Consider the following 27,890-nt stretch of genomic DNA (forward strand, 5'->3'; position numbering starts at 1 on the left):
TTACTAGGCATGTTATGTTGCAAGGCAGCTTTCAACTTCCCAATACTTCAGTATATAATAGGAATCCATGTTTAACATCTAGATTTCTGGCTTATTTTCTCATTTGGGCAACAAGCGTATTTAAAATAAAAAATCTGAACAGTTGATGCTATTTACTGAGAAGAGTTTTGTAACATTGTATAATTTCTTTGGTAGTTATTCTTTCTTATGTGTTAGTGTCTTTGTTCTTGACCAACCTGAATTCTGTGGGATGAGTTCTCTCAAGTGCTTTTTTTCCCTATTTTGTTTACAGATTTGATTGAGAGGCAGCACTTTCACAGTATACACAACTGTGTTTACTTTGCTGTGCAAGTTTTGGATTATCAGTTTGAGTAAGTGCAGTGATTTAGCCGCTTTCATAAGAAAGCAGATACTTTCACACCTGGTATTTATTTCAAACTGTTCATAGACTGCATAACTTTCCTATTATTTTGATTATTTATTTACCATAAATTTATCTCTTTATATCACACAACTCTGGGCAATGTAGGGGCACAAGGGGCACAACAGCAACCTTGGCATATAAAGAGCTCACATTCAAAACAATTCAGAAGAAAGAAAAGATGGCTATCATTCTTTCTCCTTTGGGATCAAAGTCCCACTTAGAAAGGAAGATTTTCAGTAGCTTCCTAAATCTTACCTGGGCAGGATGTTGTCCCCATCATAGCTCCAGTCAATGGGTGACAGATCTTAGAATGTAGATTGTCAGCGGAGGATATAAACAGTAGCAATGCAGTGGGATTTATCCTCTTTGGATTTAAATGCAGTATCACAATGTGCTTTTCTTCTTGATTGCTGTTGTCTTGGCAGAATTGTTTCTCATTTAGAGAAAGGGACCCTGAAGCTCCTGGCTGAGAATGACAGAATTGCATCTTTTTCCCTTGGCTTGCATGAGAGGCTAACGGCAGCCTATGAAAACACAACAGCAAAGGTAATATGAAGCAAATATCAGAAGGGCTTTGCAAAAATTCTTGGAAATTACTTCTTGGAGACAAAAAAGATTGCTTCTTCAGTTTGGTAGTGCCTGTGTTGTTTATTTTCTTGACATATTTTTTGTGCATACAGCTTTTTCAAGTGTGCACATGAACCTTCCTCTGCTTTATAAATGGCAGTTACAATTGAGGGAATTAAGACTAAGGGAATACTATTATTATAGTAATAGTATAGTATAATAAGAGCAGCATGTGAAATAACAAAAGCATGTTTTGTTGGTTAGGGCGCTTAAAATTGATCATTTGATTACACTGCTAGTTGACTTAAATTTATATTTTGGCAATGAATCTAAGGCATAGTAAAGAGAACAGATTGTAATTCCAACTTTAAGGCTAGATTCTGTATACTTTGCTTAGAAAGAGGTATATATTGAAATGGAGAACTGCTTACTTATCATTATGTGCAATTAACAGGTTTACCTCTGGTTGCCTTCATGTGTGCAGTCAGTTTCTTTTCAACCAGAAACTGACAATCGATCTAACTTTTCCAGTGATAAGGCATTTCATATATTCAAGAAGCAAAGGTAAGAACTCTTGGTTTCCCTTCATGAAATGCTGCAATAATAATAAACATAATTTAAAAATAATTTAAAAATTGTTTTAATTGCTAAATTTGAAATTATGGACACCTTGTTTACAAGAGAATCACTTCCATATCCATATTCTTGGTTCATTTGAATATTTTGTTGTTTAATAATAGTAGACAAAACTGTTATTACAAAACAAGAATAGTACTAATGTACTACTCCATCTCTCCTTCTTCCATATGCCTGTTGCCACAGCAGCTCCTGCGTTTCATCATTACACTATGAGGCCATCTTTGAAAAAGATTGCAAAAGGTGCTTAGGTAGCAGTCCCCAACCTTTGTGGCTTGGTGGCCTGACTGGGGAAGGGAAAGAGGAACTGGGCTGTGATAGCGATGGGCTGCTGCATGTGTGTGTGTGCACATGCACAGCTTCACTCACGCAAGACAGAAGTAAAGACTTAGGGGGCCGGTTTCACACTCCTTCAGGCTTGTCCATGCCAAAAGCTTTTTCAAAGGAATGGAAATCCTGAAGCAGCATGAGATCATTTCCCTGAAGCCTTTCATCCAAGCTTTTGGCACGGAGAAGAAAAGCCTTTGGGTGCATGGTTTCACGCTCCTTCAGATTCACTGAGGCTGCCTGATGCTCCCAAAGCAGATCGGGTCTCCTGCTCCTCCTACTCAGCCTCTGCCTGCTCCTCCCACTTAGCCTCTGCTCTCATTGCTCTGCTTTTGGCGCATCGGGAGCATGCAAGAAAGAAGAGAAGCCTTTGGGGCGCAAGTGGAGCTGCATGCATATACTGGCCCACCTCTTGTGTCGCCAGATTCCAAATAGGGTATGTACCGGTAAAAGACGCCCAGTAGTTGGTCATGGCCCGGGAGTTGGGGACCCCTATGCTTTGGGATGATAGTGTTTACTGATCCAGCAAGTTGACTCTTCTAGGTCCAGCCAGACCCAGTATTGACAAGATCCCTAATGGAACCCTTCTAAACCTCTTGGTAGGGACACAGTGGCTCATTTTAACCAAACGTAAACACCTCCCTCTCTCAGGGGCAGCCAATAGATGGATGCTAAATATTTCCAAAGCCGGTTCTGGGTTAGCAATCAACGAGAAAAGCACAATTGCAAAGCAGGGATTCAAATTTTAGAAAAAGAGAGTAGGAGATGTTCTGCTGCTAAAAAACTAGCTTTGTCCTGTTGGAATCCAACAATCACCTAGGTGCATCCTCTTACTGATGCAGGCTAGGCATAACAATGAAGACCACTTAAAGTAAGTATTTGAGGATAGTGAAGCACATTACCTAATGCTTGTTTCTAGTTTCACAAACTCTAGATTTAAGAAAAAGATTTCATAGTAATTAAACTTGAAAGTTATGTGTCATTTATGACCAGATTTCCCCCCTCATTTTTAATCATTTTTAAATTAATTAACTTAAATTAATCATTTTAAAAAATAATACTCTAATTTGAGTAATGTTACCAGTGCTCTTCCATACATTTTACTGAATTGCAATAATTGATGCTTATTGCAAAATAAAATCTCCTCTGAAAGAAAAGAAGATAGTAATTTTCTATAAGAATGTAATTGTTTACTTTTTTGATAGTCTTGTTACTTAATTTTCTGTAAATACTCAATTTTCTTTAATTCTTTAAAATACTCAATTTTCTTTATTTTTTTTAAATACTCAATTTTTCTTCTTTCAATAACCTTTATTTTTTTATTTATATTTACCCATTTTTAATATTAAAACAATCCTCTTCTTATTTAATTACCTGATTATCCTGCATTGTTTATTTAATTATTGTTCAATTTGTCTATGCCACAATCTCATATTTGTATTGTATATTGGAATGCTAACCTGGTTGTTTTAGTTTATTAATTTTGCATCAAAAAATCTGATGCCTTCAAGAGATATCATTATTTTTATACATTAAAACCAGTGATATCTACTTCTGAAGAAGTCTATATAACATTGTGCCATAAATACATTTGCTAGGTTGTTTAACTTTACGGAGATCCTTGTAGAATATCTATTTAATTTATTTAAATTTTGCAACAAGAATATTATTGTAAGAATTGGTGAAATTCTATCCTAATTGTGGAACTAATATGCAGATAGAATAATATAACAAATTATGATAATTGTATTTTCAGATATTGACACTAATATGTCTACCTTGTTCAATAGAGATATTTTCTATGAATTGCTGCGAGAATGGGAAGATAACTTCGAAAAAACAGGTTGGGATTTTGAGAAATGTCTCGGAGATAGGATCAGGTAAGAGCTTTTAATTCAACAATTGAATCAGGGTAATTTACAAAAATAGTGACAAGGATAATTAGGAAAGAGTCTTTGTACCTCTTTGTAGCCCAGTAGGTGATAGTGATTATTTTGGAAAGCATTGGAGTATATATGATCTAGTAATATCTCAATACCAAGATTTGCAAGAAATCCCTAGGTATATAACAAATTCATATGGTTTGAAATGGTAAGGTCAGAACTTATAAGAATCACAGAATCACCCATATTTTTGACAATGACAACAAATGAAATGTAGTTATGTATTAAGAATTTGTTAAAGACGAGATTTAAAAATGCCTCCAAAGAAATCCTGGAACCCAAAGAGAACCAACAGAGGTCCTGGAATCGATTTTCAGAAACAACTTAGTAAATACTCTCTAATTAAAAGGGATTGCGTTGGCATATGGACACTAGTGTAATTTAGTCATGGTTAATGCAGAGCAAATAATTGGCTCTTTCTCTTTTCGTGACTTTATTGGGCAGAGCGTAAATATGAAAATACATTTAGAAAAGTTGTAGGAGGCTTATCAAGTCTCTCTTTCCCCCCCCAAAGTACATTGCAGTGCTTCAGTTTTTCAAACATAACTCTCATGCACTGAGAAAGAGTGACTGAGCTAAGGTCACCAAGTGAGGTTCCTGGATAGAGTGGATTGGGGAGGTGGAGGGAACCAATATGTTACAGTTTCAAATTACTCAAGTTATTTAGAGATTTGTTATTTTCTTAGTACTCGTAGGGATTCTAAAATAGTAACTCCTGATTTATTTATAACTAGCTGATAACCTGGAGTTGCCTGGGTATTTATTTATAGGGGGAAAATGTTTGGACCAAACATAATTTCTAATGTTGGATTTTCCCCCTTACCAGAGGGAGCACCCTTGTGGAATACTGTGAAGCTGTTACCATGGCAACTCTACTGCGCTGTAGAGTAGAAGCCATTTTATGGCAGTACAGTAGAAGCCATTTTAAGACACAACAGACTGTATCTTAACAGAACCCCCCCCCTCCCAGGGGTGTTAGGGGTGTCTTACCCTCCACAATATTTTTTTCCAGAGAGTAAGTCATCTGTCTACCAAGTTTGGTTTAAATTGCTCAAGGTGTTCCAGAGTTATGCTGGAACATATACACACATCCACATCCACAGAGAGAAACACAGCCAGATATATAGATAGATGGCTAGATAGATAGACAGACAGACAGATATAGATAAGAGATATAGATAGATAACAGTCACTTGTTTCTTATTTTGCAGAGTTATGATGGCACATCTTTCAGCAGCTTGTAACTATAGTCACTTTGCCCGGCTCTTTCAGAAACAGCTTCTTCAGGTAGGTTTGTGGTTGCATTTTTTTAAACAAATAAATATGTTTTTCTTTGTAATAGCAAGATATTTATGATAACTAAACCTGTCGATGTTTGTGGGATCCTTGGTGCTCTCTGAGCAAAATATTGGGTTTTTGTCTCTTATTTTTTCCCCTTCTGTTTTCAAAGATGTGTAAAGGATCAGTTGTTGGAGGCACAAATTGGGGAGATACTCCAGACCAGGATGTCCTTAACATGTTAGGTCCAGATAATCTGAACCGACTGAAGAGGCTGCAAGAGAGATTTCTTGTTCCTCAGAGCATCAGAGGACCTTGTCCTCCTCCTTCTTTCCCAGGATGCCAACAGTTTTTCAGGGACTTCATCCTCAGTGCAGGGAGGTGAGCTGCTTTTGCCACTCACTTAAGCTGGATATTACTAAGTAAAGGCATTTAATAGTTTTGTATTTGGTTCTGACAAGTTTATTTCTCCCCCACAAGGTTTTTATTTTTTATTACAAATCTTGTCATTATTTTATAAACAAAGTGTTGTCTGGATCTTTTCTTTTACATCCTCTCATATACATAATCCATTTTACATTGTAGTTCTGTTTCCAATTTTAGCCATATTATTGTCTTTCCATATTTTTCATCTTATTTTCTTCTTAGTACATAAACAGTATCACTAATTGCCCCTTCAAAATTAAACCAAATTATCATGTCATATTTCATCTGTTGGTTTATTTTACTATAAGCAACATACATCCTCAAGTTCAGTTTTTACATAGAGAACATTTAACTTACTTAATTATTCACAATTAACAATGTTACTATAATTCCCTTATATCTTAATTAACTACATGCCAGTAACAATATTAATACAATTCCCTTTAATCTACTGATATGTCCCTTCTTTCTAGTGGTGGGTTCCGGATCCCGGTGCAACGGGGCCGGGTGTCCACCACATGAATGTGCGCAGTGCACATGCACACACACGCAGCATGCAAATGCATACGTACCGCCTGCAACGTCTCCGCGACGCTCCAGCTGCTTAGTGGAGCATCGCGCAGGCGACGTACGCTCCGTGCATGTGCGCTGAAACCCCGAAAACCTCAAATACCGGTAAGAAGCGCGGGCGGGCAGGTGAGCCCTCTGGAACATCATACCGGAACAGTACCTGGTGCTCCTGGCAGGCACTGGTACGCCAACACCAGGGCATACCGGTCGTAACCCACTACTGCTTCTTTCCCTTCCTCCTCTTCCTCCTCTAACCATTTTCTCTTGGTCTCTTCCACTTCTTATTAATTTTCTTCTTTTCTGACTGGCAAGTTTCTTAAGTATGCAACACAAAGTGCTTTGGAGGAATCCCTAAAGGAAATTTGTGAGTTTGTAGAAGTGAGAAAGACAGACTTATAAGTTATTTAAATACAGACAATTCTCTACTTACAGTTCATTTAGTGACTGTTCAAAGATACAATGGCACTGAAAAAAAGTGACTTATGACCATTTTTCACACTTATGACTATTACAGCATCTCCGTAGTCATCTGATTTATATTTGGATGCCTTACAACTGGTTGACATTCCTGATGGTTGCAGGATCCCGGATCATATATCGTATTTTTCAGAGTATGAGAGACACCTTTTTCAAAAAAGAGGCTGAAAATCTGGGTGTGTTTTATGCACTGAATACAGCATTTTTTGTCTCCTGAAACCCCACCCCCTTCACCAAAATGGCCATGTAGAGCCTCTAGGAAGCTTTTAGAGAGCTCCTGGGGGCTGGGGAGGGCAGAAATGAGCATTTAGGGGCCATGTTTTGCTCAATTTTACCCCCCCCCCCCAGTCCTCAGGAGCACTTTATAAGCTTCCTAAAGGCCCATGCCCTTTTTTAATGAAAAACAGCCCCCCCCTTTTTTTTTTCAAAAAACGGGCCCGTTTTCACGAAAAACAGACCATTTTTTGGTTGTCGTCCCCCCCCCCCCCCCCCGGAGCACTCTGCACGATCCCTAAAGGCTATTCATGCCTTTGGGGGAAACGGGCCAGTTTTCGTGAAAAATGGGTCGTTTTTGGGAGGTTTGCAGAGTGCAAAAACTTTTTAAAAATTTTTCCTCTTTAAAACCTTGCTGTGTTTTATACTCTGAAAAATACGGTAATCATTTTTTGACAAGCAAAGTCAATGGAGAAGCCAGATTTAATTAACAACCGTGTTACTAATTTTAACAACTGCAGTGATTCATTTAACAAATGAAGCAGGCAAGAAAAGTCATAAAATAGGCCAAACTCTCTTACAAATGTCTCACTTAGCAACACAAATTCTGGGCTCAATTGTGATCGTAGGTCAAGGATTCCCTGTATATGCATACATTCAAATCTCATTCCCACTTTGATTTGTTTTTTTTTAAAGCTACCGATTTAATCAACACCTGGTAGACAGTTTGTGCCTGCAGATACTTGAGCTGGACAGTTTTGCCTTGGTGGAACATGAACCCAATGATGGAGAAGCAATGAGCGAACAGGTAGATCTCATTCACTCAGCTCTATTTAAATACCTTTGTTGAGTCAGTTCTTTGTTTGGCTGTTTGAATGGAGTGCCTGCAATTCTTGTTAAAATAAATAGAATAATGAGTATAATGATCATTGGAATGCCTCAGAATGCCTTGTTTTAATAGAAATGGGCTATGATATTTAGCCCCCCCCCTCTTTTTTTTGCAAATACAAGTGAATTTATTTGAGTGGAAAAGGAAAACTGAATGTGGACTTTATTTCAATAGATGTAAGCTTTGCATATTTCTGTTGTAAAAGGACAGTTTTCTTCCAGAAGACTGCAGTTGCCTTGTTTTCTTGAAGACCTCTGACTGAATGCAAAGAACGATCATCTGAATCCAATATATTTTTTAAATTTAAATGATTGGTTGTCACATACATGCTTTGACTTACAGTAGGAAGGGTTATCTTGATTGTGAAAAAAAATATTTTCAGTTGCTGCATCACATATTCAGTTGTGGCAGAGATGAGGAAGACCATTCTTTGAATCTTGCTTTTGAAATTTTCTTAGGTCAGCCTTAACCAGGTCACATTCTCTCTGTCTCAATTCCCCATCTCCAATAGGTTTTACATGTTGTGTGGAACCCTTAAAATAACTATGGCATTTTTGGCATTGTTACTATCCTCTGCTGGATGACAATTCTAAGAAGTTTCACTGGTTTTTCATTTCAGGATGAAAAGAAGCATTTTGCCAGTGTTCTTATGAGTCTTCGACTCCTGGCTAAGTTTGTGGGATTCCTTGTCTTTCTGCCGTATCGCACATCAGAGCCAGCAACTGGAGATCTCTTGGAGTCAGCAATCACATTAAGGAACCATGTATGTAATCAGCTGCATTTATCTGCAGGAAGCATAAGACAGGGAGATTTTTTTCCCAGTTCTCCTAACCACTAGCCAATTGATACACACAATTGGATTGTTTCCAAATGCCTTAAGTTAATTAGCCTTTATAATATTAATATACTTTGCTTTGTTGTTATAGATTAAGGCCCACTTCTATTAACGCTGCTAGTGTAGGAGATAAACAGTTTGTTCCTTAGGGGAGGGTCAAATTCATCATCAGTTTGGAATCACTATGTTCCCACAAGAGACCTAAGCCCAACCCACTCTGAATTCCATTTACCCATTTCTAATGCCAGTTTGGCTTGGCCTTTAGTAGATCAGATTCTTGTATAAGTAGCACATAATAAACTTCTAGTGCTTTGAACTCACTTCCTGTGCCTGACAGCACCGTCAGATAACAAAGATGTATTAGCTTGGTGGACTGGAAAAGGAATATTATGTATTTATTGGTAAATACCACCATGTCAAAAGCTAGCACATCTTCAAAATAGCTTCTATTTAACAAGATAACCTTCGTCTGGAGATACCTTCTAGCAGCAAACCAAGAATTAATACAAACATAATGACAGAATTACATCCAAGAGCATAACTAGGTAACCTGATGTCCTCCAGATGTTTTGGATTACTTCAAATTATTTTGAAAAATTTGGAAGTTCTTTAGTATGGTAAATTACCTGTTAAAAACGATTGTGTAGCACTCCATTCCCCCCAAAAATCTTCAAAATTCCATGACTTGTTGATACTTTGTGGTATAATAAAACTAAGTTGGAATAGTTGGCTTCTGGTTTATGGATAATACTTTCCCAATGTGGTATTTTTTTCTCTCTTTCAAGGCCCATCCTGTGTTGGATATTTTCAAGTTGTTGAGACAGTCCATTCAGAAACGATGTCTGGTCCTGACTGTACCCTGGGTGGTTGAATTTCTTTCCCTCATGGATTATATTGCCCCATTTCTTAACTACTATGAGAAAATATTTGCTCTGCTATTGCAGCTATACAGGTAAAAACATATAGAGCAACATTTTGATGAGATTTGCTGCAAGGAAAAAAATTTTTGAAACATAGATTGGTAAAACTTTTGTTGTGACTGACAATGGCAACTTCATTATTCACAAAGTAGCTTAAAGCTTTATTTTACAAGAGTTTTCTCAGGTTGGTGTCCTTCAGACTATGGCTACTTTAACAAAAGGTAGTAGGAGAAAGTATTGAGGATGCTGTTAGACTCCGCATTAAGCTCAGCTTGCAAAAGTCAATGTAGCATAATATCTTCTGTTTGTAATAATTTCTCCAGCTAGAAATGTTAGTCCTTTTTTTTTTATAGAACCCTCCCTTCATGTACAATCTCCAGATTGCCAACTTTTAAAATCTAGTTGTGGATTTAATGCTGATGACTTAATAGCCCCAATGTTTTAAGATGTAAGAAAAATTATTTATTTAAAGAATAAAGACATAGGAGAAAGTGGTCAAATTAATACAATTGAGTTTTTTTGTTGTTTTCTTCTCATTCTTTTATAGGTACCTGCTACTTTCTGAAGATAAAAAGATGTGCTTCCTGAATAAGCTACTGATCCTCGCAGTTTTAGGATGGCTTTTTCAAGTATGCTACTGGTTGTTTTTTTTAGAATTTTTAGACATGAGAGGCTTTTTCCCTTCCATCTTTGTTATTCTATTCTATTCTGTTCTGTTCTGTTCTATTCTGTTCTATTTTCTAGCATTTCCATGTATTTTTTAAAACATGAAATAGAAATACTAGTGTGAGCCTATGGATGTCTCCTCCCTGGAAAATTAACTATTCAGGACTTTCCTTCCAGGTGCCGACAGTTCCAGAAAACTTGTTCTTTGCTGGTGAAGTGAGATCGGAAGAATTGTCTTTGGAATCTGCGACCACAGTTCAGGATCTGGTAAATTTGTGTATATAAGCACCTAGACAGTGTGTATATGTCCAGCAAATACACACTAGCTAATTGACTAATGCAACTGTCTGCATCATTTCTCACGTAGGAGTGATCTGCAGATGAAAGGTATTCTATGGTTTTTATATATAATTGGAAAGTTAATCTGTTACTTCCTCCCCCCCACCCCCACCCTATTTCTTAGGATTCTGTGCCGTTGGTTGATCAACAGTTGCTTTATACATGTTGTCCTTACCTTGGTGAGTCTTTTATTTCAGAGTATATTGTGTGGAAAAAAACAAGATTTGAGAAATTGTTCTCTTTTTGTGATTGCAAATAATCCTAATGGAAAAGGTTTACTTGCCTGACTAGAAATCATTATCTGAAGTGATACAGGAATGTTATGTTATGTTATAGGATAGTAGGTTACGTTATGCTACACAATGCTACGCTATGCTAATGCTATGCTATGTTATGTTATGTTATATTATTACAATATATTGTTTTATTACATTATATTATAGTACATTCTTACTTAATGTTCACACCTTGCTATAACATTGAATGTAATTACTATTCTAATCTTAACTTGTGACTGATTACATTTTAAATATTTTAAAGGGTAAGAATGAATAAATGTGTTTATGTCTATTACATCATGTTTGTGTACTTTAAATACTTCCTGACTTGGAAACTCTTAAAGGAACTGTTTTGAAGCAAGTAGTTGAAGTTAGTTATGTTTATTAAGTATTTATTTATAAAATGTATTGGCCGCCCATCTTACCACAGAGTAACCCTGGGCAGTATTTTTTGTATTTTGTATTAAATGCATAAAGTTGGATATGCAAATAGTGGACTTCCATCTAATTGCATTCAGAGTGGTGATGCTACTTCTTGAATGATAAATCCAAAAACGTAAAGCTGAGCAGCACTGATCTTCCTTTAGAATTGTCCTCTGGGATTTTTGTGACTACAGTTTTCTTCAGATGAAAAATCACGCTGAGGTTGTGTTTTATACCACCACCATCCATTTTGTGCGCCATGTAGTAACACGTAGTATTCCTTTGCCATAGGTGAGTTGAGGAAATTACTGTCTTCTTTTGTGTTGGGAAGTGGAGGAAAAAACGGTGGCTATATAAGAAAAATAACCCCAACTGCTACAGAGGTCTTAGCTCCAAAGCCTTCCCTCACTCAGCAAAAACTTCAGGTAAGGGCATCCTGTGCAAAATCCAGTTTTATAGCAATAATAAGGATTGCAGTCGGAACACTATGCATTTGACAGAGGATACTTTAATGCTGCAATCAGAACTCCACCGTGTTCCTTTCCAGTCATGTGACCTGAGCAGAGTTGTCTTTAAGGAATTGGAATAAAATTCCAGAAGCCATACTCTGCATGTTTTCCCAGCCTTGTTTATGTGCCACAGAAATTCTAAGCTGTATTATAGTATCAACTGAGGAAGCAGGAATGTTGTTAGCGCTTGTAACCAAAGAGAAAAAGGCTGAGCCGTGATACTAAACTTCATTAGGCCAATAGGCACGCTAACATCGCCTCTGGCATTTCCAATAAATAGGGCCAAGGGTGGTGGCTGGTTTTTATTTATCTCACACTCTTTCCAGGATAAAATTGTCAATGTTATCGTCTGAATTTTTGAAAGCCTTAATATGTGTGTTTTAAAAAAGCTTTTGAGTTTTCTAGATATATTAGTGTATTGTGAATTTACTTCCTATAGTTGCATTTTGACTCTATGTGGACTTATTTCAATGGACTGTTTTTTTTAAAATAAAAACGTGAACATCATATATCCATTTATTTTGGTGACAAGTATGCAGAAGATAGTTAATTCTAGTTGACATAAAGAAGACATAGGCAATGAAGTGAAGAACATTTGAATCTAGTGCTAGTAGGAAAAAGTACAGTCTTGAAAAGTTATATCTTCGCTCTTTTGCAGGGAGGGCATGATTATTTTCTTTTTATTTCTCATTCTTTCTTCCTTCTTAAAAAAAAGAATGTTAAGGTTAAAAAAGGAACAAGTAAATTACTTTTGAGAGTAGAATGTTTCTCTTCGGAGGCAATAGGTAGGTTGGCGTATTCTAATTTCTTGAGGGTTCTTGCTTTTCTTCTTCTTAATAGGCAGATCTGGAACAAGCCTTCTTTCACAATCAGTCCCCATCTCTGCGGAGAACAGTAGAATTTGTGGCAGAGAGAATTGGATCAAATTGTGTCAAGCATATCAAGTAAGAAACAAGTAATTCCAGACATCTTAATTTGTTTTATTGCTTCTGATTATTTCAAGAGATGGCTGTTTTTTTTTCCTTTTTCATCTTCCAAACGTTGGTTCTTGTAGGGCAACCCTGGTAGCAGAGCTGGTGAAAAGAGCTGAAGTCATTTTGCAAGATGCTATGAAGGCAGAAGATGGCAATCATGACAAATTATTGGATGCAGTATGTTCGCAATTGTATCAAGAAGGAGCACAAGCTCTTATACAAGGCAAAGAGTAAGGAGGAACATTATTAGATAAAAATTGTTTTTGATTTCTATTTATCCCTTAAAATGTGGATTGTTTTGGGAGCTTTTCCAGTAGTATGAAACAATTTGATCTCATGCCTCTGATTATAGATCAGAGAATTTTAACAGCAACATCAGTAATTAAAATTCCTCATCATTTGACCTATGGCAGGAGTTGCCATTATGACATTTATTTGCAAATAAAATGTACTCTGCAAAATTCATTCAGGTAGAGAGAACTGTCTTCATTGTACTGTGCATATTTATTTAAGCTCACAATTTTTTTTTGTATGGTGTCACTATAAAAGGAGTGAGTGACCTGTAGGATGTTGATGCTCAGTTGCATCCGTTGCAACCTCTGTCTCGGTTACAGAGGTAAACCTCAGTGGTGCAGAGTGCTGCTGCAGATGACTTTTGGTGCAGTGATTGTTTTCAGCATTTGACTCTTTTGAAAAATTATTTGTCATTGGACTGTATGGTGATACTTTGAAATTCGCACTTTGCTTAATTTTTTTACCTCAGCAAAAGGAATCCTCACTGAGGCATTCAAAGAGTCATTTCAGTTGGAAGATTCATGCAGTTGCCTCAAAAGCTATCTCCAACGATCTGAATAGCCATGCTTTCATCCTGAACCTCTAGCTAAACAAAGGATACACACAATAGATAGCTTGAAACAGCTTTCACAGCTTCTATATCTCCATTTTCCAAAAAGTGTTGCCGCTTTAGTGCTTCAAGGAATGGTGCTTCACTTTCTAACCTACATGGTGAATCACATCTTTGAATGCTTTGTGAAATCCTAATTTTAATATTACTTAATTTTGGTTTTAGCTCTGATTTTGCAGAATTAAAATGATGCTTTTCATCCCAAGTGTTTGTCCTTTGTTGTTGTTGAAGATTTGGTATATTATTCAACATGCAACTCTTTGCTCCTGAAAAATTAACTTGTCTAGGTAACACTTTCTTAAAACATTTCCACATGTATATATTTCTAGATTTTGTAGGAAGAAGGCCCCTGAAGCTGTGAAAATCCTGCTGCCAGAAGAGACCTCTGCAGCTGTAAGTATTTTGGACACATGTTTTTTTCTTTCTTACTACTAGACTGTAATAAAATATTGTATGGTGCTCCACAATTACATTTTTATTGTCCCCTACATCACTTTAGATCATGTAGTTGAAGTTTGCAAAGAAAATAATGTGCTAAAATCTCTTAATACATTTAAATTACTTATTAACTTCACAGATTAATGAATTTGGATCTTTTTCATTGGGCAAATAAAATACAAAGTTTCTAAAATTACAGTACTCTTCAGTCAGTTGTAATGTATGCATTTTTGCAAGTAGAAAATTAAATGTTTTGGTTGATTCAATTTCTATGGAACCCCTTTTTGACAACAGTTGAAGAAGCCAAAACATGTCCTTATTTATTATCTGCACTGGTGCCATAGGATGATCTTCCCAACTTGTTTCCACCCAAGTATGCCAAGACCTCGAAGACGAAGGCAGCCTTTTTGGCCCTTTTGGCGTAAGCACTCATAGCCTGTTACCATCTTCAATAGTTAGAGAGTGACAGGCTGAAATCAATTTTTTTGTCTGGTTCAATTTTTCTTTTAGTTTAATCTGTTTGCTGTAGCTTGTACTTGTACTGTCTATGGAGAGTCTCACTTATCCAGGTCATGGTTGTCTATGTGCTTTTTCAAGAGGCAACTGGACTTTCTGATTTTTCTTTGAAGGTGTTTTGCTTCTTATCCAAAAAGTTTCTTCACAGCTTATACCGTTACATAGCTTATACTATTTCATCGAATTGCTCTGTCCCCTTTTGTTACACACGTGGAAGCTTTCAGGAGGCCTCCAGAAGTAACAATATGTCATTGTTATTCTCATGCCCAAGGTTTTGAACTGTGCAGCAAATATTGCAGTGGGACTGGCTATCGAGAAGGCCTGCAGTTGGCTTTCTACAAATATTTCAGGTATTCAGTTTTTCACTTTGAATTTTATTTAGTGTGAATCCTTAGTAATAAAGGCTAATCTAGGGAGGACTGAGACATTTAAACTATTGCTGTCACATGGTGCACTTTTATTTATAAAAGAATGTCTGTCAATTGTTTCATAACAACCATGTAAAATAATTAAAAGCTTGTCAAAATAGTAATATCTTGCTTGCCTGCTATAAACCGACAGTGGGTGAATCTAATAACTTTGTCTCTTGTTACCACTTTTATTTTGAGAATAAAAATGCAGTAAGTTCCTTCTTGTTCCTAGTTGTTTGTTTATGATTACTGAGCTCAGGCTGCTAGTTATTATCCATAAAGAGTTTGGTATAAAAATATCATATACTCCTATCCCAACCTTTTGTACCCCAACATTATTGTGGCTCAAGGACTGATAATAAAAGGGTAAAACTTTTTAAGTTTCAGAAATTCTCTTCTTAGGGCAGAGCCACTAGTTTACTGGTTGGACTATTTTAGCAATTTGTCAAATATTCCCCACATTATTCTTCCTTTTCAACTAACATTAAGGAAGCTGTAGATTCCAGAATTAATTCAGACTGAATGCAGAAATAGATAGGTTGTTGACAGAATAGCTGTGTGTTTATTTATTTGTTTGTTTGTTTCTTACAGCCCTGATCAAAAGAGAAGTAAAAGCTACCTTCAGTCGCATGCTAAAAGTTCAGATGCTTTCCCAGTCCAGTGCCAATGAAATTACACTGAGGAAGAAGGACTGCCCTCCAAGCTGCCACCATCAAACAGCATTCCCTTCTCAGATAATCAGTGAAATCAAGGTCTGTCTCTGCTATTTTCTGCCCTTTGTCAGCAATTTGTGCCAAGTAAGGTCATTTTCCATTGTGGATTTTACTGTAGAATTTCTGTAGGTGGAAATTCTGTAGTATTGGTTGCTTGTTTGTGGGCAGAAGCCTAGGGTTGAGGATTATGATTCTTGTCCATTGTGAAAAGTTGTGTTTTCAATTTGTTGAGATCCTAGAATACCTATATGCATCCTAAATCACACACGCTTCTGTTATTCTAGGATCTACTCTGTGTTGCTATAGGCCCAAGAGAAGAAGATGAAGAAATCCAGTTTGCTGACTTGGAAAGCTTGTTGGGAAGGGTGAGCCAGACACTTCAGTGCAGAAAGGTAGCTTCATTTTTTTTTTTTGAAAATTCAGCTTAAGTTGTTTTGTTTCTGATTTTGTGTCTTTTCCTCTAAAGAAAAATTCTTGTTGGGATATTTCATAGAACAGGGGTCCCCAAACACTGGGCCACAGACCACTAGTGGCCCCATGGCCTGTTAGGAACCAGGCCGCACAGCTGGAGCTGAATGGTGCGTGAGGAAGTGAAACCGAAACCATCACACACACACACACACACACACACACACACACACACACACACACACACACACAAACCGGTCCACTGAAAAAATGTGTGCCACAAAACTGGTCCTGGTATCAAAGTGGTTGGGGGCCTCTGCCATAGAAAACATTTTGTAAAGAAAAATGCAAAATATTTATATAGGTATGGAAGTAAACTCCGCAAATCATTACTGTAAGATATAGTGGCATCGCTAATTTGGGTTTTTTTTTAAAAAAAGAATTAGGTAATTTTGTGGAAGTTTGGCTTTATCAGGAACTATTAGCGGAAGCCTTTTGTTAATTTTACTTGGGGTCAGCTTGCCTCTTAATGCCAGCTTTAGGAGAGCAACAGCAGGAGAAAGTGTGTGTGTGTGTGTGTGTATTTTATATATAAAAAATAAGGAAGATATTGATGAACTGGAACATGTCCAGAGAAGGCCAACCAAGATGGCTGAAGACATTTGAAGACACTTACACCCCTCTCAGCCTTATAGCTGTTACATTATAGGGGGTTCAAACTTATTCTCACTTGCTCCAGGGGGCAAGACCAAAATGAGTGGGATGAAACTTCAAGCGTGTAGATAACAGATTAGACATTAGGAAGAGCATCTCACAGTACGAATCCGTAGAATAGATTATTGTATGGAATGGTTTCTTCCCCTTTACTGGCTGGATGGTCATCTGTTGGGGATGGTGTGGTGAATCCTACAGCATACAGGGGATTGGATTCAGTGATATGATATGATCTTTTTAACTAAGATTCTGTGATCTGTCTGCTGTTTGCGAACACTTCCCAGGTTTCTGCTTACCCCTAAGAAAAAATGCTGGATTAAGGTCATTCTTAAGTCTGATCCAGCAGGACCATTCTTAGATGCTTATGAAATGTACGCTTCATTTCTAAAATACATGCAAACATTTGGCAATAAACCATCTGAAAGTAGGCTCCATTTGTATGTATTCTAAAGCAGGGGTCTCCACCCTTGGCAACTTTAAGATTTGTGGACTTCAACTCCCAGAATTCCTCAGCCAGTTGCCAAGGTTGGAGCCGCCTGTACTAAACCACAGTCACAGTTTAAATATTTGTATTAATCATTGCAATACCTGATTATATGGATACTACACATAAATATTGCATGAATAGAAATATTTCGTTTTTCTGTGTTTCAGTTCATCTGCCCAGCATCAGAGCAACAGCTGGCTAAGTGCACCACTGAGCTGGCATCACTGCTAGGTTAGATTTCTAATATTTTCCTTTTTATGTATTCCTTTTTTTCTTAAATCTTTCATTCTTCAGCCAGATATAAAAATCCCTTTGTGCGACCCTGTAATCATATTGAACCATATATAACCTGAATGAATTATACTGAACCTGACTTCAGAATTTGTGGACTAGTATATAAAGCCAAAGTGCTTGGATTACCAAGTTTCAAAACTTTAATAATATAAACCTTTTAAGTTAGCCTAACAAAATGACCAAAAAAAAAAAAGAAGATGATTTTTAAATCACCTGGAATATTCTACTTTCATTAAATTTGTTTTTAGCTATGGTGATGCTAACAGCCTGTTTTGCATCAATATTGGTCTGGGCTGCTTTTTTTCTACATAAAAGCAAATTGATTATTTCAAGCTGGGGCATTCCAGTTCCCCAGTCCCAATGCTGTCTATTTTCCTATTTAAAGAACGTTCAGAGGTTCTCATAGGATGTGAATGCTAAGAAGGCTCTCTGTCTGCTGGGGAAGTTTCTATAAACCTTTTAAAGTGGCTGGCAGGATTGGTAAGGTGCATCACAGAATAAGGCCAATGTTTCCATTTTCCTTTCTTATAGTTTCAGATTGTGTTCCAATCCAGGAGCCGAACTTTACATCTCCCAAAATGCCAGAACAGCAGCAATCGAAGTACCAACTCATCTCCAGTCTCCTGAAATCTCTTCTGTCCATCTGGAAAGATAATTTTCAGGCACCAGTACCATTACACCTGATGTTCACTCAAAAAAACATCGCCTACCTTGCAGGCAGCAAAGATCATGAGGTGGGCTGTTTAAAACATTTTAGAGACACTTCCAAATCTCACTGCTCTTGCTCTTTCTTGTTTTATGCACATAAAGTCAGTCTTTGGCTAATCCAGAAGCATTGATACAGGAAAATAGAAAGACCCGACCCCCCCCCCCCCCCGAGTATATTTTTGAGAACCGTGGGATATATATGAAAAGCATTTGCTAATATGGCAGTAACTACTTTTTAGCTACTTAAATCCATTATTATGAAATTAGAAAAAGGTGCTCCGAATACCCCTCAGTGCGACAGGTTTCTTTTTTTTAGTAGATATTTTCCCTATTTCCACTTTTTGGTTTGGAGCAAAGGAGACGAAAAAGCAATGCCATAAAACCAAAAGCAACTCATCCTATTGACCTTTTTTATTTCCTGGGATGAGAAAAGAAGGGGTAAACATTACGTTTCAGAGTAAGACTTTTGACTCTAAAGAATGCAATTTTTTTCACCTTTTTTTCTCTGTTAGTTTTTCTTTAGGTTTGCCTGAATATTTCTGGGGAATTTCAAAACTGCATATAGATGTGTGCCCTCACAGAACTAAATTGTTGAATTGATATGGAATTTATCTATAAAAAGTGTTATTAAAATGCAAACGTACATATTTTAAAAACTCAATAGTAGATTTTTAACAATAGACTAAGCATATTAAAAGAATCAGAAAGCGAAATATGAATTTAAGGGAAACTCCAGGTATTAATGAAAACAAAAAAAGATGAATGAAGAGAAATATATATATGTCCCAGGATAATGTTGCAGGGTCCAATCTGAGTCAGTCACTGGGACAGAGGTTTATTCTTCAAGCTTTTGGACTCGTACTGTGTCCATTCTGGAGAGAGAGAAGGTCTCTAAGGATGGGCTCCAGCATGAATGCAAAAGCTTGGGAGAATAAACCTCTCGTTCCAATGACCGATTCAGACTGGATCCTGAACAAAGAAAGATGTTGGAGTGTTACTTCCAACTAATGCTAATTTGAATTTGAGATATACGTATAATGTCTCAATTTCTGTTGCATTTATAAACTTAAAACCATTTTGCTGTCTGTTACTCTGCTACCTGACCATACTTCCAGATAATATTGCTATGTAACATTTCCCAGCTGATTTTCAACAAACCAATATTCGCCAGTTATTTCTACTAATTTCCACATAATAAAGGGAGCTGAAGGGTAAATCCTTTAATAGATTATCTGTAGATGAATTAGCCATCACTAAAAAGAAAAGCATTTGAGTTGGTATGACATTTCTGCATATATGATTTCTTTGGTAATGGCTTCTGCATTCCTGCTAGCAACGTGAACTAGTTACATTTGCCCCCCCCCCCCCCCCCCCGAAATTTGTTAATGTATTAATTAGGAACAACTGTATGTCTCAGAGCACTGCTCAGTACAGTCTTTAGGTTTGCATGATAAAGCATTGCAGGCAAGGCCAGTGATATTTGTTTTTGCTTTATTGCAGTGGGGCTTGTTTTTATTCATGCTTCATGGCCTTGTTGAGCATGGGCTGATGACAAGTACAGAGATAGAGCACAGTTTGCATGACCTCCAGAAGCAAACGTGGCCTTTGGTAGGTTTAATTTGTGAACATGTTGATCTGGAGTCCTTTTTCCCCTATATTTGTAATATTATTTCTGTATTATGCACAAATAAATATGTTGAGTACACTGTTGAAAATTAATGTTCTTCAGCATTTATGAATAGAGCTCCAAATAGGCTTTAATCCATATTATCTTCCTTTTCACAAAGTGTGCCCCCCCCCCACCGCCCCAAGGATGGCGAAGCAAAGGTATGACAGCTTGAATGAAAAGGGAGAAAGTGACAACCCGCTTGGAATGCTTCTAAGAGGATGGTCGAAATGACCAGTGCGATATGGAAAAGTAGTATAGTTTTTAAAAAGTTAGTTTAATAAGATTGTATTTAATAGCGTTATCAGGATTTTTATCATGTTTGGCTCACTAAGTATTTTATGAACTAATCCCAGAGAGGCAATTGTGACAACTGGAGTTGTCCCTGGGATTGAGTGTTGCTTCCTTGTAGAAGGGGTGTCTTTATCCTGCCTTAACGATACCAGTGAGAAGATTATTAATTAAAAAAAACCACAATTTGATTCAGAAGTAGTGGGAAATGATTGAATCACACACATAATATTTCTGATCAAGAATGTGGTAGCTCTACAACTGCAGAAGTGCAAAATGTTGATTATCTGGGTTCACAGAAAAAGTTTGCAGCCTAGGCGTGTTCCTTGAGCTCCAGCTGTTGGTGAATTCCCAGGTGTCAGTGGTGACAAGAAGCACATTTACACAATTATAATTAATGTATCAGTTGTAATGATTTCTAATCTGGTTAGATCTGACATCTGATAGCTAAGTCTTGGCTACATCTGAGTGGATTGCTGCAATATGTTCTATGATGAGCTATGATAGTTGTCCAAAAGTTGTTCTATGATAATTGTCCAAAAGTTTCAAACTGTGGCAGCTACAACAATCAGGAGACAATTAGCCTTTTGTAGAATTATATTATATATTATAGGGGAAGTGGTGGCTCAGTGGCTAAGACGCTGAGCTTGTTGATCAGAAAGGTCAGCGGTTCGAACCCTTAGCGCTAAGTAACGTAGTGAGCTCCCTTTACTTGTCCCAGCTTCTGCCAGTTTGAAAGCATGTAAAAATGCAAGTAGAAAAAATAGGAACCATCTCTGATGGGAAGATAACAGTGTTCCATGCACCTTTGATGTTTAGTCATGCTGGCCACATGACCACTGAGATGTCTTCGGACAGCATTAGCTCTTCGGCTTTGAAAAGGAAATGAGCACTTCTCCCTAGAGTTGGGAACAACTAGCACATATGTGCGAAGGCAGTGGTGGGTTCCAGGTCCCGTCACAACCAGTACGCTGCGATGGGGCCGGGCGCCTACCATGTGCATGTGCACCCTCCACCTGCGATGCTCCAGCTGCTCAGCGGAGCATTGTGCAGGTGCCGTACGATACATGTATGTGCGCAAATGGCCCAGTTGGGTCAAATACAGCTCAGGAACACAGGTGGGCCTTCTAAAGCACCATACCGGAACGATGCCTGCTGCTCCCAGCAGGCACTGGTATGCCCGTACCGGGGGGTCTCGCCCACAACCCACCACTGTGCAAGGGGAACCTTTATTATCTACTATCTAGTTAATATCATCTAGACATTACTTCCCAATTTGTTTAAATAGTTGGTTTTGACAGGCTGTTCTTCTGACTGTTAGGCCATAGCTCAAGATGGACTTTGTCAGAACATTATGATTAATAAGAGAAGACTGAAGGCGGTGGGATCTAGATAAAACTAATTTCTATGTTGTTCCAATATATGGAACGCAGACTTAGAATTATCAGCAGCTCTGTCCCACATTTCTCCAGTTTTCGGGAAAGATCCTAGCATCTTCATAACACTTTAGTTTAACAAAGGTGCTATTACTTTATTTTGTATTGTTAGTGAACTTTAATGTAGAAATAATGGTAAAAAACTAAGCAACAGGCATATTTGTTGATGTACTAATGAGTAAAAAAAATATCCCTATCAGGTATTGCTAATAGCTGTTCTTTTTTTCTTTGTAGGACTTTTCCAAGGAATTAGAAGCCGTGTTAAAAATATTCATTTCCAAAACTCACACTACAGAGCCAAAGACTTTTGCTTGTGATTTAGGATCGCAGCCAAGAGAAACAGTTGCAGCCCAAAGTTAGCTGAATTGCCATGTTTAAAAATTATTGGGGTTGCATATAAATGCCTTGACAAAATTGCACTCAGAATTAGTATGGATCTTGTCCTCAAAGATGATGTCTCTCCAGTGCACTGTATTGGAGGACAAGGAAAAAGCCAAGTCGAGCACCTTAATTAGAACTGCAGGAACAAAACTCCTTTTGTATAGAAATGTGTGGCTTCCAAGTTCCAGAATCTTTACAGATGGGTGAAACACACTGAAGGGATCCGTTTCTAACATGAAGGAGATTCTTACCTTGCAGTGAATCCCATTGAACCATTGACAAGTAAAACTACATGTAAGCTTCGTATTTAATCGGGTATTTAATGGATGCTCATACTTGATTTTTTTCAGTTGAACTTCGTCTGGAAATATAATCATTGCTATGAGAGCACTAATATTGGCTTAATTTTTTTTAAAGGGTGCCTGCTCTTGTCACATTTTGTATTTGTGATTTTTTAATGCAGAGAAAAATAGTTTTATGAGGAATATTGTTTTTAATGATGCCACCATTTAATTACTGAAATAGTTGCTTTTAAAAATATTTATATAGAAGATGGCTCTACAATCTTGCCAATGGAAAATGCTGAGAAAAGGATTGACCTAACTTTACTTTGATATGAGACTTAATTTCCTATGGAGTATATCTCTTCCTTTCTCTTTTTCTTGCACTATAGTAATGTAGTTTTCTTCTGGAAACCTGCTTGTTTTATTATTAAAGATAATGGGTGAAATTAGTGCATGCTACAGATTGTCTTTTTCTATCTTCCTTAGAAGTGATCCTGAAAATTTTACTCAACAGATTTCTGGATGAGATGGCTATTGGGTTAGTTTTTACTGGGCTATTCAGCAGCTCTATTCTGAAAAAATGTGTGGAAAGTACATGGCTTAAGCCAGTGTTTCTCAATCTTGGCATGTTGAAGATATGTGGACTTCAACTTCCAGAATTCCCAAGCCAGCGATGCTTGGGAATTCTGGAAGTTGAAGTCCACATATCTTCAACATGCCAAGATTGAGAAACACTGGCTTAAGTTATTTACTCTGGCATTCTTAAATAGTAAGATTTATTTTGTGGGTGGGTGAGAAAGAATTCAACAGGAAAAATGCCACTTTTAGCCACTTTCTATATATATAAAAAAGTATTTATTGTGAGAATATGAAAATAGCAATCTTGGTTAAAAGCAGATATGGGCTGAAGGTATGTTTCAATAAAGTGGTATATTTTGTCACATTCAATAAAAGATTTTGCCCCACTTTAAGACTATTCTTCCTACCCCAGGCATTCACAGGTACCATAGTGTTATAAGTGCAAATATTATTATATAAATATATTTCAATGTAACAATTATTTCTAGAAAGCATACATTAATTGAATAACCATAAACATAATAATTAGCTTCAGCATATAAAATCATTTCAAAATAAGTATATATAAATAACTTAAGTTGTAAACATAGAAATAAACAGTTGTATGCAGTTATAAAAATAAATATCTGATGCTCTGTACAATAAAACATTATCCTTTGACAAGCACACCTGCATTAGGAGAGGAGTCCATCTTGGATGTGCCTTTTAAAATTGCTTGATTCATTAATAGGGGTACCAGGTTCAAAAAGTAAGGGAAAAAATAAACACAGTGAGCAGCCGGTGATTCTTGGAATGCAGTCCTAGAATCAGATTTGCTTCCCATCTTAAATGATGTGATTTCTGGTAGAGAAGATAATCTCTACCGCCCACTTCAAATAACGCAGAGGACAACAAAGCTAAAATATTTCCGATGCTACACATTATTTCTATAGTCGTATCAACTGCTTGGCATTGATCAACATTTATCTTGTCAGTCACCATCTGTGCTTTATTTAGATCACATGATGCTTATGCTTGTGCTACATGCCAAGTTGATGTCTACATAACAAAGCCAAGTCAGTATGCACTGAAATATAGATTCATTTATGCTGCCCACAGTCCCCAACTAGTTCAGATCAGTGAATTAGTTTTACACCCTATTGTTTAACAAAAAAAAGCGCAAACAGTTCCCTTTTAGATTCAAAAGGCACTTTCCACATATTTGTGGGGAAAGGGAGAATTCTCTTTACCTAGTCCAACAAAAATAAGATATGGAAAACACCATGTTGTCTGTAGGCAGCCTCTGAAAACCTGTCCTTTCTTACTATTTTATGCTACCATAATTACTAAACTTAATTGCTTTCCAATTAATACAGAAGAACAGTGACATGTTTTACAGCCTTTCTATCTTTTCTCTCCCAAACTCAGTTCTGTTTTAAGGAACAATACCCCTTAGTAATTTTTACTTCATAAAATGTGACAAGTAAGTTGCGGGCAGTTGTAGTAACAGAGTGGACCTAAAACGTTAAGCTCTCGAGGGGAGAATAAGTCACCTTCAAACCAGTTTGACTCCTGGGGACCACACAGGCATAATCATTCAATTTTCTTGACAAGAAATGTGCCACTGTCTTCCTTCAGGATTAGCAAGTTTCTAAATACTAAAAGCTAGCTGGCAGAAAATGGAAATAGGTAGCAATAATTCAAGGTTACATAACTTGATTTGTATTCTTAGGAATAACCTGAATCAGACAGGGTGCACATTCACATGAATAAAACCTACTTTCAAATATTAATTGTTCTAGGAACAGTGAGGGATGAGAATGTTAATTCTATGCTCGTTCACTTTGAACCTAATTATGTGAATGTGGTTTGGCATTTATTTTATACAATCATATTTATTACTAAAAAAAAAGACATTGAAGAACACAAATAGAAAAATGTAATTTTATGAAGCAGCTCACGGGGAATGCAAGTCGATATGACATGAACAGTTGAGGCTGAGAGGTTAGATTTTCAACCTGGTAAAAAGTCATGGGGTAAAACCATGGTGGACTTCCTATGTTTTGACCTTATTTTCATTACCATTGATCCTGTTGCTCTTCCAGGAAAAGAAGAGTGGCAAGGATATTTGCTGAATGAGATGCTGTGACAGGAATTCCTCTCCGGCATTCAGAATGTAATGGTAGCTATGTAGGAAACTTGCAGGTGTGTTAATGCTGTTATATTACTGGTTTTCAACATGTAGTCTTAGGGTGGAGTGATTCTGTAGTGCGAAAAAAATGTCCTGTCTCTCTTCCTGAGTTGCATTTCTGACCAAGAGAAAGCATAAACCAGTTCTCATTTTCACAACTTAATACTCTACCTTGAGAGTGAGTTGCTTCTCCAGCCAGTAACACTGTAGTGCTGTTATGCATTTTTCATTGATCAGGCATTGATCAGGCACTCTACATAGAGCTTTATAGTAGCTTAGTTTAGCTTCCAAAACGATAAGTTTCTTAACATTAAAAAAAAAGTTCTTTTGTGTTTTACTGCACCAGCAGCCTTTCCATAATCATCTGGTCGAAGGAGAAGTTCAATGTAAAATCAATATTTCAAGGAAAATTTCTTGACCAGTGTATCTGTAAAGGTTGCCATTTCTCTTAACCACCAACCAAAAATCTCATTCAAGGTTTTTTTCTAACTGAACAAGGAGAATATTTGTAATGCGGAGTAACCATTTATGATTCTGTGTGGTCTGGCAAGGCTTTCCTCCTGCCACCAGTTTCAGAAAGCCAATTCTGGCTGTTGCTGGTATTTACATTTTGTTACTGAAACAGAGTTTGTTGACAGTGTGCATTGTGCCCATCTAAGTGGTGAGAAAATGGGAAAGCTGAGCAATTACCAAAGGTTGTCTCTTTACAAAAGAGCTCAGAAGTCTTGCAGGAATCGCTGGGGCACCAAGGTCAACCTGCAATAATTCAAAAGGGGAAAAAAAATCTTAGCCAATATTTGGCAATGCTATTCAATACCGAGAGCTTCCGAAAAAGTGCTACTTTTTACAGGGTGGCCAAAAGATTGGTGAGAGGAGTTGAAGTACACATCTTAGTTATAATCTCTCAGGTGAGGTTTATTGTAATGTGTCTGCTATGCACACAGAATTAGTATTAGAAAACCTGTCTCCAGCCTCCCCATAATGTAAAAAGATATAGTCCTTGAATTACAACCATTCTTTTAACAACTATTTGAAGATACGATGGCACTGCAAAAACCTATTTGTGACCGATCCTCGCATTTATGACTACTGCAGTATTTATGTGGTCACATGATCAAAATTTGGGCACTTGGCACCTGACATGTTACAGCATGACAGTTATGGCATCTGAGGGCCATATTGTCATTTGCAACATCTATGAAGCAAAATCTGGTGGAAGTTGGTTTCCTTTAATGACTATGTGATTCTCTTTATGACCTGTGATTCTTCAAATGATTACAGCAAAAAAGGGTCATAAAATTAGGCAAAACCACATCACCTGTCAGTCCCAATTGTTATAAATTGAGGACTATATGTAATGAAAAAAGCAGCTTTCGAGACTAGCTTCATCTTGCAGCGAATGTGGGGCATTTTTGCTACTTAAAAAAAAATTAAGCAAGGAACCGGGGGCTCTCATACAGAGCAGTGTAAAAATGTATCAGTAGATTTATGCCCATATGTATTGCATTAAAAATCTAGACAAAAAATAGGCCAGATAGTCTGTCCTGCAAAAATGACAATAAAATGGGTTGGATTTACGCCACTAATCACTATGGATATATATACAGTCAGAGCAAGAATACCAGTTGTTTTTGAATAATGCCATCTAATTGGGCAGATCTACCTATGCTCTTATGAATAGAAGCGCCAGAAGCCTGGCATCTTACCATTCTGGCTAAAGTTCACTGCTTTGTTTGTTGACTTAGCACCACATAATAACATTTAAGAGGGAAGGCACTTCAGATCCTGGTACTTTTCTCAGCATCAAATGTTTATTTAAAAAAATAAAAATAAAATAAAACCTAGGTTGCATCCCAAATAAGACATTTATTTTGTGCTTCTTAAACAGCAATGCAATAGTGGAAAAACCCTGCAAATCAGTATAAGTAATAACTTTGCTATAAGGTCCACTAAGCAAGAATCTTAAAATCTTGTCATACTTCCTTGCACAATTTAATAGATGCATTTTTATTTGCTTTGTTGTAGAAAGCAATCTTCCGCATATAATCATATACCGTATTTTACAATAACCTTTTGTCTAGCTCTACGGATACCTACCTGTGCCATATATATGACTTTAGTGATGTCTTTTCCATTCATGGTATCAGGTTGTAATATCCATGCACTGGGCAAAATCTCTCCTCGTACTATTTCTTTACATGGGCGAGGCATTGACTCTTCATAGATAGATTGAAGAGCTAAGATGTACATATTTTCCTAGGCGAAAGAAAGGAGAATTACAGGATAAAAATCCACTAGCAGCTGTGGAGTTCTCTTCCCATAGACTGGCTTTCCAGCCTTTATCAAAATATTTTCAAGGACAGGCTGTTAGACTGCTCTGATATCATGGTAGTAACCTTGATTGGCTATTGGATTGGTGATACATAATAAAATTATGAATGAATGAAGGTACTTACAACTGGTCCCAAACGTTATGTCCATTGTAGCATCCAATAACAATATAACATTTGGGCAATCTGCTTGTACTTATAGCCATAGGATGACTTCACCTATTTCCCTCCACCTAGGCCCTTTTATTCCTCTTATAGTCCTTATCACCCTAGCTGACTGTTGCCATCTTCTTGCTCGCTGCTGGCTGCACAAAACCCTCTTCTCAAGGTTGCTCACAGCAGTTTCCTTGCAAGACTTGGGGAAGATGGCCTCATGAAGGGATAGGGCAGGCAAATCTCAGCAGGGCAGTCAGTGAAGCTCAGCTGGGGCAAATGGAGCATAGGGCAAGCTGGGGCCTGGGAGTACA

General features: G+C 37.3%; 2 protein-coding genes across 2 annotated transcripts in view; one reads left to right on the forward strand and one right to left on the reverse strand.

The window, feature by feature from the left end:
* The window catches only part of CDAN1 (codanin 1), a 31,488-nt gene extending 8,695 nt beyond the window's left edge, over positions 1-22,793 (forward strand). The window contains exons 6-28 of the mRNA XM_087722101.1: positions 293-371; positions 850-970; positions 1,446-1,555; positions 3,745-3,834; positions 5,109-5,184; positions 5,348-5,556; positions 7,558-7,669; positions 8,370-8,513; positions 9,371-9,537; positions 10,053-10,134; positions 10,349-10,438; positions 10,635-10,689; positions 11,503-11,636; positions 12,561-12,664; positions 12,775-12,924; positions 13,928-13,991; positions 14,824-14,902; positions 15,554-15,714; positions 15,960-16,067; positions 17,452-17,515; positions 18,110-18,312; positions 19,787-19,894; positions 21,914-22,793. Coding sequence (XP_087578227.1) covers positions 293-371; positions 850-970; positions 1,446-1,555; positions 3,745-3,834; positions 5,109-5,184; positions 5,348-5,556; positions 7,558-7,669; positions 8,370-8,513; positions 9,371-9,537; positions 10,053-10,134; positions 10,349-10,438; positions 10,635-10,689; positions 11,503-11,636; positions 12,561-12,664; positions 12,775-12,924; positions 13,928-13,991; positions 14,824-14,902; positions 15,554-15,714; positions 15,960-16,067; positions 17,452-17,515; positions 18,110-18,312; positions 19,787-19,894; positions 21,914-22,039 — 2,636 coding nt within the window. The 3' untranslated portion in view covers positions 22,040-22,793. The remainder of the gene's footprint in view (positions 1-292; positions 372-849; positions 971-1,445; positions 1,556-3,744; positions 3,835-5,108; positions 5,185-5,347; positions 5,557-7,557; positions 7,670-8,369; positions 8,514-9,370; positions 9,538-10,052; positions 10,135-10,348; positions 10,439-10,634; positions 10,690-11,502; positions 11,637-12,560; positions 12,665-12,774; positions 12,925-13,927; positions 13,992-14,823; positions 14,903-15,553; positions 15,715-15,959; positions 16,068-17,451; positions 17,516-18,109; positions 18,313-19,786; positions 19,895-21,913) is intronic.
* A 389-nt stretch (positions 22,794-23,182) lies between these two features.
* STARD9 (StAR related lipid transfer domain containing 9) overlaps positions 23,183-27,890 on the reverse strand; it is a 94,620-nt gene continuing 89,912 nt past the window's right edge. The window contains exons 32-33 of the mRNA XM_014063212.2: positions 27,191-27,349; positions 23,183-25,849 (exon numbers count right to left, since the gene is read on the reverse strand). Of these exons, the coding sequence (XP_013918687.2) occupies positions 25,748-25,849; positions 27,191-27,349 (261 nt within the window). The 3' untranslated portion in view covers positions 23,183-25,747. The remainder of the gene's footprint in view (positions 25,850-27,190; positions 27,350-27,890) is intronic.

Source organism: Thamnophis sirtalis, unplaced genomic scaffold, assembly GCF_051295495.1.
Source record: "Thamnophis sirtalis isolate CommonGarterSnake01/CBP01778 unplaced genomic scaffold, rThaSir2_p1.2 scaffold_1, whole genome shotgun sequence".
Lineage (NCBI taxonomy): Eukaryota > Metazoa > Chordata > Lepidosauria > Squamata > Natricidae > Thamnophis > Thamnophis sirtalis.